The sequence below is a fragment of the Halichoerus grypus genome, chromosome 2 (genome assembly GCF_964656455.1).
Source record: "Halichoerus grypus chromosome 2, mHalGry1.hap1.1, whole genome shotgun sequence".
Classification (NCBI taxonomy): domain Eukaryota; kingdom Metazoa; phylum Chordata; class Mammalia; order Carnivora; family Phocidae; genus Halichoerus; species Halichoerus grypus.
In genome coordinates, this window is record NC_135713.1 from 188002406 (window position 1) to 188017351 (window position 14946).

The 14946-nt window shown below is 38.2% G+C and overlaps 1 protein-coding gene across 1 annotated transcript in view; it reads right to left on the bottom strand.

Moving 5' to 3' along the window:
• Positions 1-221: 221 nt before the first annotated feature.
• The window catches only part of TOP2A (DNA topoisomerase II alpha), a 28875-nt gene continuing 14150 nt past the window's right edge, over positions 222-14946 (bottom strand). The window contains exons 21-35 of the mRNA XM_078065706.1: positions 13671-13902; positions 13341-13475; positions 13015-13215; positions 12639-12834; positions 10767-10858; positions 10502-10666; positions 10289-10372; positions 8926-9108; positions 8503-8593; positions 4009-4161; positions 3651-3777; positions 3486-3529; positions 2946-3086; positions 2304-2503; positions 222-1320 (exon numbers count right to left, since the gene is read on the bottom strand). Coding sequence (XP_077921832.1) covers positions 1192-1320; positions 2304-2503; positions 2946-3086; positions 3486-3529; positions 3651-3777; positions 4009-4161; positions 8503-8593; positions 8926-9108; positions 10289-10372; positions 10502-10666; positions 10767-10858; positions 12639-12834; positions 13015-13215; positions 13341-13475; positions 13671-13902 — 2173 coding nt within the window. The 3' untranslated portion in view covers positions 222-1191. The remainder of the gene's footprint in view (positions 1321-2303; positions 2504-2945; positions 3087-3485; positions 3530-3650; positions 3778-4008; positions 4162-8502; positions 8594-8925; positions 9109-10288; positions 10373-10501; positions 10667-10766; positions 10859-12638; positions 12835-13014; positions 13216-13340; positions 13476-13670; positions 13903-14946) is intronic.

A 14946-nucleotide genomic window follows, 5' to 3' on the forward strand; every position in this document is an offset into this window, starting at 1 on the left:
TAACTTTGTACCCATGTATAAAAACCTGGGGAAAAACCTGATTGCCCTTGATTAGGTCAGGATGCTTATCTCTTAGACCTATTACTATGGCCAGGGGCTGTTAGGTAGGTACATCAATAAAATGACCAGAATTTCCCTTTCCTCAAAGGGAAGTAAAGACGGATATATTTTAGAGTAAGGAAAAGGGTATACTGCAAGGGGGAAAAAGGGTAATCAATGGGTTGCAATGTTTAGAACATTTTATTAAAGTAAAAAATTGTTGAAATTAAGTGAAATAGAAAAACATAGTAAATATTTACAAAAACACTGAAAACACCACTCAACTCACACACATGTAAAAATGCAGAAATTTCATAAAAAGTCTGTAAGTTGAAAATTATGGAGATTTCTCAAAATGGATATAACCGCTCACTGCTGAGTATGGATGGCATTAATATAAGATCTTTGAATGAATGTCGTCCCCGACTTTTTTGCAATCCAATCCTCCCTAGAAATTTGTTCTTTGGGAGATTCGAACTTGGAGACAGCCCGAGGGGACAAGTCAAGAACTGAGATAGTCACAACACTAATTTTCTTCACCCTATTGACTGTGTTGAGGTTATACAGAGACAGCCAGGCTATTTTTCTTCAGCCTCTGCTAATATTCAAAAGGATATGGAGAATATGAGCAATTTCTCATTGCTTGAGCAAAAATTCAGCACATAAAAGGCTGAGTGGGGAGTATTTGTACTAGAACTATAAAGTTCTATCTGATGGAAAATTACCTATAAAACTAAGGTAAAACAGAATTAATCATGCTCTATCTCTTATTTACTGAAAGTATGAGAAGAGGCAAAGTAGACGTTTATAACAATTTTAGCTTAATGAGTGGTCAAGAAACTATGTTATGCTGAAGTGACCACACAACTATCTCCAGAGTCCAGAAGAACTTAAAATCAGATTCGAAAGACAAAAGAAAAGACACTCCAAACATGGACAAAGCAGAGAAGAAAACAATGCCCATGGTGGTCACTACTTAGACAGTATTATAAAACGGTAATAGATACTTGGGCTCTACATACTTCACTTTGATGGTTCTGGATTAAAACTACCTTCCCCAAACAAAATTCAGAGGGGAGGAAATTAAGGGACTCAGGTAACTCTAAAACCAGTCTTGGACTCAATAAGACCATTACTTAAAATTATCCCATTTTAGAACAGATCATCTTCGTCTGATTCTTCGAGGTACTTTATAGGTTTCTTTGCCCGTCCAGATTTGGCCCGAGGAGCCACAGCTGAGTCTAAGTCCAGATGGAAGTCTTCACTCTCCCCCTTGGATTTCTACAAGAGGAAGTCCAAGTAATATGCACAATGTTAGTCTGACAGCAACATTTCACTGTAAAAAATATATCAACAGACTACAATTTAATGAGTTTCCCTCCTTCTAATAAGTAGTAAGAAATAGATCTAAGGCAACTCTCATTGACTAAGTGGCATATATATATATATTTTTTGAAGATTTTATTTATTTGTCAGATAGACAAAGAAAGAGAGAGCACAATCAGGGGAAGTGGCAGGGAGAGGGAGAAGCAGGCTCTCTGCTAAATAAGGAGGCCGATGTGGGACTCTATCCCAGGACCCTGGGATCATGACCTGAGCTGAAGGCAGACACTTAACTGACTGAGCCACCCAGGTGTCTCATAAGTGGCATGTTTTTATTTATTTTTAATTTTATTTATTTATTTACTTGCTTACTTTTAAAAGATTTTATTTATTTATTTGACAGAGAGAGAGCGAGAGAGGGAACACAAGCAGGGGGGAGTGCGAGAGGGAGAAGCAGGCTTCCCGCTGAGCAGGGAGCCTGATGCGGGGCTCGATACCAGGACCCTGGGATCATGACCTGAGCTGAAGGCAGATGCTTAACTGACGACTGAGCCACCCAGGCATCCCAAGTGGCATGTCTTTACATATAACTTTGTTACAACTAGTAAAAGCTAAATGGATTATGAGATTCACATTTCTTTCCTTTTTTTTTTTTTTTTTTAAAGATTTTATTTATTTGAGAGAGAGAGAGAAAGCACGAGCCAGGGTGGGAAGGGAGGGGCAGAGGGAGAAGCAGACTCCCCAGTAAGCAGGGAGTCTGACGCAGGGCTCGATCCCAGGATCCTGAGATCAGGACCTGACCTGAAGGCAGACATTTAACCATCTGAGCCACCCAGATGTCCCTACATTTATTTTCTTAAAAATGTGTCAGATTATTAAGAGCAAATCTTGGTTATGTATTTTAAAACACCTACAGCAAAAGGACTGGCTAGGATAAATACCTTGTTTGTGACTGTTTTAGAAATCATTTTCTCAAAATTAGAGTCGGAATCATCAGAAGTGGATGGCTTCCTTTTGCGGCGAATTTTGGTTTTGGGGGGATCAGGCTTTTGAGGCACATCAGAATTCAAGCCTGGATCCTTTTTGGTTCCTTTTGGTGCAGCCCTTTTTTTGGCACCTGTACTGGAGGTGGAAGACTGACCTGCAAGTCAACACAGGCATTCATCATGTGTCCACTCAGATGAATTTTTCTCACTGTGAACTTTTTTTAGCAAGCTGTTGATTGCTTCTATTTAATACAGGAAAAAATCTAATACAGCCGAAAATACATTAGAGAATCAAAGTATTCTTAAGCATCTAACTTTTTTATAGGTTTATGTTTTACATTAAACTTCCGCACTGTTTATAAACCCTGTCCCTGTCATAGAAATGAGCTAGCTAATGCCTTGCATTTTGAGAAATATGCTGATTTTAAACCTTTTGACCACCAATTTTGATTATAAAGATCTAAATATTTGCTTCCATTTGGAAAAGGCTTAATTCCACTATTAATAGTAACTTTTGAGAGTAAAAAAATTGAAATCGACTTGTGGCAGCCTGCTACTTAATCCTAATACGAACCCATCTCAAAGATTGAAGCTCACTTTTTGCTGCCGTCTTCTTCACTGCCACCTTCTTTTTAGAAACCGGGTTTAGGATTTCAGTGTCCGCTGAGAAATCAGCAGCAGGAGAACCTGCAGGGAGTGGTGCACTGTCCTTGGCCTCATCAGCGTCGAGGTCCATTACTTCAAACGGGAAGGAAAATAGTACATATAAGCAACACAGAAAAATCTGTTTCCTGCTCTAAATCCCTATTTAAACACCAAGTCCGTGACTCTTCTAGAATATTTAAAACATACTCTTATAACTTTGATCTAATTTCTGGATTCTGCATCAGCAGTTATTTTTTGTACCTCTAGCACTCAGCACAGTAAACAGCAAGCACGTGATGACTTTCAGTATATTAAGTGTAGAACCCCTTTCTGTGCAAAACTAACCCTAATGAACAACAGCAATATAATGCTAATAAGAACCCACATTTATCTTCCAAAGCAGGACTTAGATAAGGTAGTCAGATTAGAACCCAGCTGGACCCGTTCGTCCCAGTGAAGCAGACATCTCACTACTTTTACTTAAATACATACCTGACGTGGCACTTTTCTGCAGCTTCAGTTCTTTGGTAGTATGTCTAGAATAAAAAAACCAAAAAACATCCTGACAACCAATTCTAAATGTGTCAAGTAACAAAGACTATGTCATTGACTACTGGCAACAATCATGATAAAATCCACATTAGAGAAGATACTCACTTCGGGGAAGCTTTGGTCTTAAGTGGACTAACATCTGATGATGGGACAAAATCCTCATCTTGAATTTTTTCATCAAAATCTGAGAAATCGTCATCTGAATCCAAATCCACTGTGAATTTGGTTTTTGCTATAAAAAACATACATAGACAAAGAATAAAAGAGGGTAACAGAAATATTTAATCCACAGATTGATACAACATTTCATGAAGATTTAAGCTTTAGTTTAATCTCCTAAAAGATGCTTTCGTTTTTCAAAAACTTAATAATAACTGCTCTAAGATATAACAATTTCTGGGATTAATGCCTTGAAATACACTGGCCACTCAGATCTTTCAACACATTCAGCACTTTTCCTTACTTGCTGCTCTCCGCGGCTCTGTCTCTCGTGGAGGGACATCAAAGTTACTTTCGTCACTGCTCATATCTGATTCTGAATCAGACCAGGGGTTTCTCTTCTTTCCTTTTTTGATTGGTTTAAATGGCAATGTAGTTTGCTTCTTTGTCTTGGTACCTAGAAGCGAGATGGGAATGAACCAACTTTACATGTTCTTTGACTCACTTTTCTCCATCTATCATCCATCTGTCTTTCAAATATTTATTGAGCTCTGTGCTAGTATTGAGAATACAGTGGTGAACAGAAACAAACATAGTCCCTCTTCCTGTGGAGTTTATAGCTTGGTCATCTAATCCCATAAGTAAGTTGTTGTCACCTCTACAATGTACATGCACCCACACTGATCTCACCTTTCTCTCAGTCCCTACAATGGCTAGTATATACTGCTTTAATTTTTGTTCTTTTTACATTTATTTATTTATTTATTTATTTATTTATTTATTTATTTATTTATTCGACGAGAGAAAGCACAAGCAGGGGGAGGGGGAGAGGGAGAAGCAGACTCCCCATTGAGCAGGGAGCCCGATGCGGCACCCGATCCCAGGACCCTGGGATCATAACCTGAGCCAAAGGCAGACGCTTAACCATCTGAGCCACCCAGGCGCCCTTAATTTCTGTTCTTCATAAACCTCTTGAAGGTAAAATGCCATGCTCTCCCACTTCTTGTGCCCACACATTATTTGAGAGTAATCAAACTCATGGGAACATGAAGGCTCAAAATACTCAACTGATTCATTGGTTTTATATGCTAAAAGATCACTAGCTGGGTTTAAAGTTAAAGGTGTGCTGCATTAGAAGGTCAATCTATGGGGCGCCTGGGTGGCTCAGTCGTTAAGCGTCTGCCTTCGGCTCAGGTCATGATCCCAGGGTCCTGGGATCGAGCCCCACATCGGGCTCCCTGCGCTGCGGGAAGCCTGCTTCTCCCTCTCCCACTCCCCCTGCTTGTGTTCCTTCTCTCGCTATCTCTCTCTGTCAAATAAATAAATCTTTAAAAAAAAAAAAAAAGAAGGTCAATCTATAATTTTGCACAGTATAGCATACTTTTATTATTTCTTCAGTTTAATACTAAGATGTTTCTATTTATTTTATTCATCTTTGTATCCCCCACAGAACTGGGCACACATTATCTATTAAAAGTAGACACTCAAGGTTAGACTTATAGATCAATCAATGGAATAGAGTGGAGAATCCATAAATAAACTCTAATACTTACGGCCAATTGATTTTTGACAAGGGTGAAGACAATGTAATAGGGAAAGAAGGTTTTCAATATGGTGCTGGACAACTGGATATCCACATGGAAAAGAATTAAGTTGGACTCCTTCCTTATGGCACATACAAAAATTAATTCAAAATGGATCACAGATCTATAAGAGCTAAAACTAAAACTCTTAGAAGAAAACATAGGGTAAATCTTCATGACCTTGGATTTGGAAAAAGATTAGACATGATACCAAAAGCACAAGCAACAAAAGGAAAAAAAAAAAGATAAATTAGACTTCATCACAATTAAAAACTTGTGGTTCAGGGGCGCCTGGGTGGCTTAGTCAGTAAGCATCTGCCTTCGGCTCAGGTCATGATCTCAGGGTCCGGGGATCGAGCCCCGATGCCCTGCATCGGGCTCCCTGCTAGGCGGGAAGCCTGCTTCTCCCTCTCCCACTCCCCCTGCTTGTGTTCCCTCTCTCGCTGTGTCTCTGTCAAATAAATAAATAAAATCTTTAAAAAAAAAAAACAAGGGGTGCCTGGGTGGCTCAGTCGTTAAGCGTCTGCCTTCGGCTCAGGTCATGATCCCAGGGTCCTGGGATCGAGCCCCGCATCGGGTTCCCCACTCCGTGGGAAGCCTGCTTCTCCCTCTCCCTCTGCCCCAACTTGTGTTCCTGCTCTCACTGTCTCTCTCTGTCAAGTAAATAAAATCTTAAAAAAAATAAAATAAAATGAAAAAAAAAACCCAAAACAAAACAAAAAAATTTGTGGTTGAAAGGACACTATCAAGAAAATAAAGAGATAATCTATAGGAGAAAATATTTGAGAATCATATATCTGATAAGGGACTGGCATCTCGAATACATAAAGAAATCTGGGGCGCCTGGGTGGCTCAGGTGGTTAAGCCTTCAACTCGGTTTTGGCTCAGGTCATGATCTCAGGGTCATGAGACTGAGCCCTGTGTGGGGCTCTGCGCTCAAGGTGGAGTCTACTTCAGATTCTCTCTTTCCTTTTCCCTCTGTTCCTCTCCCACTTACGTACCTGTGCTCTCGCTCTATAAATAAAATAAAAATCTTAAAAAAAATTAGAATACATAAAGAAATCTTACAACTAACTCAACAACAAAAGATAAATAACCTAATTAAAAAAATGGGCAAAGGGTCTGAATAGACATTTTTCCAAAGAAATATAAATGGCCAATAAGCACATGAGAAGATACTCAACATCATTAGCCAACAGAGAAATGCAAACCAAAACCACGAGATACCACTTCATATCCACTAGGATGGCTAGAAAGAAAAAAAGTGACAAGGAGTTAACTGTGCTGGTGAGGATATGGAGAATTGGAACCCTCACACATTGAGTGTAAAATGGGGCAGCTGCTCTGAAAAACAGTGTGGCAGTTCCTCAAAAGGCTAAACATAGAAAAAATCATATGACCCAGCACAATTCCACTCCTAGGTATCTACCCAAAAGAAATAAAAACATTAAGTCCATATAAAAACTTGTATACAAATATTCATAGCAGTGTTTACAAAAGCCAAAAAGTGGAAACAAGCCAAATACCTATCAACTGATAAACAAATAAATAAAATGTGGTATATCCATACTATGAAAAACTATTCGGCAATAAAAAAGAATGAAGTATTGATACATGTCACTATATAGATGACCCTTGAAAACATTATGCTAAGTGAAAAATACCAGGGACAAAAGACCAGATATATGATTTCATTCATATGAAATGTCCAGAATAAGTAAATCTAGAGACAGAAAGTAGATTAATGGTTGCCTAGGGGGAGGAGAAATTGGTAGGAAATGGGGAGTGACCATCAAGGGGTAGAGTGTTTGTTTTGGGGGCAAAAAATGGTTTTAAAACTGTTGAGTATACTAAAATGATTGAATGGTACAATTTATTTATTTTAAAAAGATTTTATTTACTTATTTGAGAGAGAAAGAGAGAGAACAAGCAGGGGGAGTTGCAGAGAGGGAGAAGCAGGCTCCCCACTGAGCAGGGAACCCGACATGGGGCTTGATCCCAGGACCCTGGGATCATGACCTGAGCCAAAGGCAGACGCTTAATCGACTGAGCCACCCAGGTGCCAATGGTATACTTTAAATTAATGAACTTGGTATGTGAATATCTTATTAAAAAAAGTAGATGCTCAGTAAGGGTATAATCAAATGGTTAGTAGAATTTTTTTTTTTTTTAAAGATTTTATTTATTTATTTGACAGAGAGAGATATAGCGAGAGCAGGAACACAAGCAGGGGGAGTGAGAGAGGGAGAAGCAGGCTTCCTGCCGAGCAGGGAGCCCGATATGGGACTCGATCCCAGGACGCTGGGATCATGACCTGAGCCGAAGGCAGACACTTAACGACTGAGCCAACCAGGCGCCCGGTTAGTAGAATTCTTAATTCTATTTAATTTATTGAGTGCTACTTATATCCCAGGCATGGTGTTCAACTTTAGGGATAATACAAACATGACTAAGATGTGCTCACTATTCTCAAAAAGCTTTAGTTTTATAATTGGCTAGAAAGTGGAATTTAATAAACTGAGTGTGTTTTCTTTAGATCCCACTAAGGAATTCAAATTGCCAAATTAACAAACTATTTCAAAATGATCTCTTCTAAAATAAATCATATCCAAGGACAATATCAGGGAGGTTCAAGTAAATTTTAGACATAGTATCCCATCATGTTACTCACTAAGGACTTACTAAACATCTACGCGGAATGTACTGGGTAACAGACACAATTTTTTTTTTTTTAGATTTTTATTTATTTATTTATTTGAGAGAGAGAGAGAGAGAGAGAGAGAGAAAAACAGCATGAGAGGGGAGAGATCCAGAAGGAGAAGGAGGCTCCCCGCTGAGCCGGGAGCCCGATGTGGGACTCGATCCCAGGACTCCGGGATCATGACCTGAGCCGAAGGCAGTCGCTTGACCAACTGAGCCACCCAGGCACCCCCTAGGTAACAGACACAATTTAATCTCAACTCTATACCATTTTACTTAAAATATTTTAATACCGGGGCGCCTGGGTGGCTCAGTTGTTAAGTGTCTGCCTTCGGCTCGGGTCATGATCCCAGGGTCCCGGGATCGAGCCCCGCATCAGGCTCCCTGCTCAGCGGGAGGCCTGCTTCTCCCTCTCCCACTCCCCCTGCTTGTGTTCCCTCTCTCGCTGTCTCTCTCTCTGTCAAATAAATAAATAAAATCTTTAAAAAAAAAAAAACTTTAAAATATTTTAATACCTGGTTCTCTTTTCTGTTTTTTCTCCAACCTTTGTTTCAGACCTTCTAGTTCGATACTGTCTTCTGGAGGGCTCCCTTCAGTGTTTTCATTCTAAAAGAGAGCAAGACAAAGATGGTCAAGTTCTGCTAACTTATTATTTGGAATAATGTAAGGTCAAATATACAAATATATATCTGGTCAAAGAGTGATTTTTTTTCTTTAAATTTTGCTTAAGAGCTCTGTAAAGGTATGGGTATGACTTTTTCAATATACTTAAACATTAAAAAAAATATATCAGGCTCACAGGAAAGCAAAGTTATGATTAGATATAGGATTCTCTAACCCTAACTGCAAACTATGGGATTAGAAATTTTATATCATTTGTTCAATTTTAAGCCAAAATAAGTTTTAAGTATTTATGTATAACTTTTCAAGAGTAGTACCTTAATTTTCTTTTTAATTTTCTTTTCTGCCTCTGCTTTCATCTCTACGGTCACTCGGGGGATGACTCTTCTCCCGGACGGAGAAGGCAAAACTTCAGCCATTTGTGTTTTTTTCCCCTTTGCTTTCCCCCCTTTCCCAGGAAGTCCGATTTGTTCTTCTTGTTTTTCCTTTGTTTCAACAGCCTATAAAAGGGGTAAAAGAAAGCAAGTTTATAAGTCAATAAAGACTACAAAATCTAGGCTACTTTATAGGAATAGAATAAAAGGCCAGTTAAACTGATTCCAATTTATTACATCTTAAGATAAATTTTTTTCTTTGATTTATGTATGTATGTAATCTCTACACCCAGTGTGGGGTTTGAACTCACGACCTTGAGAGATCAAGAGTTACATGCTCTTCTGACTGAGCCAGCCAGGCACCCCACATCTTAAAGTAAATTTGTGATAAGCTGTGCCAAAACTAAGTATGCCATCAGTAATAGTGAAGATATAATTAAGGCCCACTTTGACAAGTGTGGACACCAAAGATTGGGTTCTACTCTTGATTCTACCATTTAAGCTTTCTGAAGATAAAAAGGGGAAACTGTGTTAGGGATAAAATACTTAGATACATATACACATATTTGTAAACTCAAGTAAGAAGTGAAAGGATGGGATTCCACTTGCACATCCATACCGAAGTATAATAATATAAAACTGCATGTTAAGCATTTTAGCTTAATTTATGAAATGCTTTTTCTTATCTTAAAATAGTGTTGGAAAACAAAGCATATTAGTGAGATTTAGGTAACAAAGTATCTTCTGAAACTACTGATTAGCTAGCCCTGAAGGTAAACATCTTTGTCCTTTTAGATTGACTTGGGAGACTGTGTTGGTCTTTTTCCATATTTAAGTAAATATTCTTATTCCATACTTATTCCCACTAAGTCAGAAATCAACTCCTACCCTTTCCTCTCTTTGTCCAAAAAATTCTAGGCAGTACGCTTCTGGCCATCATTTACTTTATTCTAACAATCTGTTCTTTCATGTGTTATCTTGGAATGTTTCCTTATGCCTCTTGTATTCTTTCTATTGCTAATTGTGAAATTTCTTTTTTTAAAGATTTTATTTATTTATCTGAGAGCGAGAGAGAGAATGAGCACGAGTGGGGGGAGGGGCAAGCAGACTCCCTGCTGGGCAGGGAGCTGGACTCGGGGGTCGATCCCAGGACCCTGGGATCACAACCTGAGCTGAAGGCGGACGCTTAACTGACTGAGCCACCCAGGCGCCCCCAATTGTGAAATTTCTTGACAAAGAGGTATATTGCTAGAATGTACTATTTCATTAATAAAAACTCTAACATTGGCAATTATAAACTACACACCTCCAGCTCTTCAATAAAAGCAGCCAAGTCTTCTTTCCACAAATCTGATGGACTCTTTCTCTTTAATGTTTCTAGCTCTTGCTCCTTCATAAGATAGACAGAAAATTAAGAGTTAATTTACAGGCATAAATAGCACACAATTTTCATGAAGCACAGTTTGTCTTTCACCATTTGAATAACTGAGCAATATGTTACCCTCCACCAACAACTCACTTTTTCATTTCTCAGCTTGCACAGTTCATCCTTCTTCTCCTTGGTGAGATACCAAAGAGGCATATCAAGAAGGTAGTTGAAGGTTGGTCCAGAGTCTCTTACAGAGTCACTCTTTTCAGCTTCATTTTCATTGTCACTCTCTTCATTCTCTTCTTCATCTGGTACCTAGAGAAATTAAAATGTAGCTTTAACAGGAATTATGAAACAGAGACATTAGGTTATATACAGTCTTCAATAACATAGAAAATGCTAACCGAGAAATTACCTTTAGCTGGGCTTCTTTCCAAGCCTTCACGGGATCTGAATCATATCCCCTCTGAATCAGAACTTTAATTAATTCTTTCTTAGGCTTATTTTCTATTAAAAAATGTAAACAGAGATAATGGTTTTGAGCAATATTTTAGGAAAGGAATAGGTTTTACCATATTAATTCAAAAGATTAAAACTAAAAATTGGGGCGCCTGGGTGGCTCAGTCGTTGGGTGTCTGCCTTCGGCTCAGGTCATGATCCCAGGGTCCTGGGATCGCCCCCCGAGTCAGGCTCCCTGCTCCGCGGGAGTCCTGCTTCTTCCTCTCCCACTCCCCCTGCTTGTGTTCCTGCTCTCGCTATCTCTCTCTCTGTGAAATAAATAAATAATCTTTAAAAAAAAACAAAACTAAAAATTAAACTGTCTTTGTCTTGCATAAATCTGTACATCCTGGTTTAGAGAGAAGTCTTTTTCCTAAACCACTGACAAATGTAAATTACCACAAGTGGGACAGTCAAATCACATGAAATTGTTGACCTAATTATAATCTTAAAAGAACAGAAGACAATCAAACCTTTTTTTCTGATAAGTCTCTACCTCAATTATACTCCCTTTTAAAAATTTTAACATTTGATTGGGCAAGATTTCAGTGCCACCAACCGAAACATTGATTGGGTTGCAACACACAGATTGCACCCATTCCCTTTTTCTAGAGTACCTCTCTTCCAATGACTATTGCAGTCAATTTATTACACTTTGAGGGATATTAAGTTACTAGCTACAAGATATTTCAGAATGAATTTCTGAGTACCATCTTTTACCAATTAACTTGACACAGATTACATGTTTAGGCCCTCTACATTTTTATACTCAAGAAGACTGCATAGTGCCATTATTCCTTAAATTCCTGTCAACAAGACACAACTTTTACTTTCTGTTCTTTGAAGGATGTCCATTATCACTCATTTTAGCTTTGCCTTAGGCAATAATTCTATGAAATTAAGGGGTGGTTATGCTAGTGTTATTAGTTTTAAAAAATATTCACGAATTTGGGGTGCCTGGGTGGCTCAGATGGTTAAGTGTCTGCCTTCGGCTCAGGTCATGATCCCAGGGTCCTGGGATCGAGTCCCACATCGGGCTTTCCGCTCAGCGGGGAGCCTGCTTCTCCCTCTGCCTCTCCTCTCTCTCTGTCTCTTATGAATAAATAAATAAAATCTTAAAAAAAAAAAAAAAAAAAATTCACGAATTTGAACATGTAACTATTAAGTTAAACATTTTTGTGTACGACCAGAAAATTATTCTGTGATCACCAGGAACGCGTGTTGCCATGTTTTGGAATTTGCTACTATAACCCATAAGTTTGTTGCCTAGCTTTCCTAGTTAGCTCTGGCCAGGGTTGAGCTATTTTTTTTTTTTTTAACTTCCTTACAACCCAGCTTTTATCAAAACTGTTTCCTTCCTGGTCACTTAAACCCTGACTTAGTTGCTTCTAGAATGTCTTAAAAAAAAAAAAAATTCCAAGACATGACTCTTTCAGTCTTCAGTACACAATTTAGTTGTAATATAAGCCATTTATAATCTTCCTTCTGGCCTTTTTCTCCCCTCTCAGACTTAACATCTCTTCTCTTGATCACTTTACACAGGTTACCTTTCGATCTCTCTATTCTCTGTCTAAATGTCAACTAAATCTTGATTTATCAAGATGTTCAATCTAAGAAAAGCTATCTTTTCCAAACTGTAAATGACTGGGTATTTAAAAGAAATGCTTGTATAAGTGACCAGCTGAACTAAATGATTTTGCCCTCCCTCCCCACCATTACTCTTCCAAAATGTTTAAAGTTTGGCATAACTGTAGTTTTAGTACAGACAGTTATTAATCCAAAAACATACCAATGATTATTTTGCCATCTATTTTCTCTAAGATAAAGCGAGCCTGATTGTTCAGTTTAGCAGATTCAGCACCAAGCATTCCTAGAAGCCATTCTTTTCTTAATCCATAATATTTAAGCCTGAGTTCAAAGAAGTCTCTTAGAATATCCAACACTGTGTCGTATTTCTTTAAACATCCTACATGGTCAAAAAGCACCTAGGAAAGAAAAACAAGATTATAAAGCCAAGAACAGATAAATTGGCTAAACTTTAATGGTTTTAGAGAAAAGACTTTATTCTTCAAAAATATAAAAGTATTCTAGGATTTCCTTTTAAAATTGATATTAAACTTTAATATAAATTGAAACATGAGTACCTCTCATAAAATAAGACATACCATAGAGTTGCATGTGAGACTAGTTTGGAGTTTGAATACTTTGTGTAGTCCCACTCTCTCTGCCTCTGCCAGTTTCTCTTCAGTCATTTTCACAACAAACTTCACAGTAGTGTCTGTATGGTATTCCCTATAATCTGTTATGAGAGGTGGTGTCTTCTCAGTTCCATTCAACATAGGTTCTAGAACCTGTTCTTTATATGTCTAAAGAAAGATATAATCCTTTTGTAAGTGTCTAAAATACAGGCTTAGGAGTAGTCAACAAGTAGTAGTAGTACAAAGTGTTTCCCCGATCACAAAAATCAAAGAAGAAATCCACAATTACTTACCTGGGTCCATGTTCTGATAGGAAGCTCTGAGATTTCAATGGTTGTGGAATTAAGAATAGCCACTTCACCACTAATCACATATTGATTTGGAGCCAGCTCTTCAATAGTACCCTTGAAGTTCTTGTAACTTGGAAGCTAAATTGGTATTTTAAAGAAGAATAGGTTTTCTAAATGTGACACTAAAAAATAGAAATCCCAACAGCATTAAACAATAAATCTAACGAACATTAAAGTATGAAATAAATTTTATATGTGTCCTCTTTAACTATATAGTCTACTGAATTGAAACCGGAGAAAAATGAAGGATGCTTATATACACAGAATAGTTACCATTGGCAAAGGTTCTTGTCCATCCATCAAACGCCTGATATTATTTACAACTTCACGAATATCAAAGTTGGGGATTTTGCAGGACCACCCAGTACCGATTCCTTCAGCACCATTTATCAGCACCATGGGTATAATAGGAATGTACCATTCAGGTTCAACACGTTGATTGTCATCATATAAAAACTTCAATGTGTGATCATCTTTTGGTGGAAATAACAACCGAGTCAAAGGGCTAAAGAAAACAATCAAAGAATGTTATTTTACAAAAATACTGACTTTGATACTTAACTTGTGAAAGGACATGTGTTATCTTATATCTATGCATGAAAATTACTTTGGCTTTACTTGCTGACTAACAGTATTTATTTAACAGTATTTAGCACTTTGTATGTGCCAGGTACCACAGACATAAAGTCTCTAAGGAGCTCACATTCTACTACAGGGAGACAGACAATGCACATACATTTTTGTCAGGTGGTGGGTAAATGCTAAGAAGAAAGAAAAAATAGGTAAAAGTGATTGAATGATGGAAGGTGCTAAGGAATGGTAACACTTTCTGAAAGGATGACATTAGAGTGAAGAAATTGAGAATGAGCCACCATGTGGTTATCTGGAGAAAGGGTATTGTAAGCAGAGGGACCAGTAAGTAAAAAGCCCTGAAGAGAGAGTGTGCTTCGCGTCTCTGAATATAGGCAGAGGCCAGGTGTTTTTGAAACAGAGACAGTATGAGATGGAGTCAAAAGATATGGGGAGTGGGCACATAGATCATGTAGGTCCTTTAGATTTTACTCTAAACGAAAAAGTTGGAAGGTTCTGAACCAGAGTGATCTATTTGAAAAAAATTAGTTGGCTGCCATAAGAAAGCAGGATGGTAGACTATATTATAGTACTTTAGATAACTGGGGTGCCTCAGTAAATATTGAGAGGGTAGTCAGCTATGAGATTCAGGGTTGGAGCTGTTGAAACTAGATGGATGGGTAATCATCTACGGATGGCAAGTGAGTGTGGCTAGTGGAAAGAGAACTAATGAAGGAGCTTTGGGGCAGGCCAGTAGTTAGAGGCTGGAAAGATGAGAAGGACCCAGCATAGACGACAAATAAGGAAGAAAGCCAACAGTCTGGTATCTTGGAGGACAAATAAGAGTTTCAAGGAAGATGAAGTGATTAGCTAATGCTGCTGAAAGGTTGAATAAAATGAGAGTAGAAAATTGACCATTCATGATGTACTTTCCATAGACTTATAAAGAGTAAAATTTCAACTGTGGTATTTAGGAAGA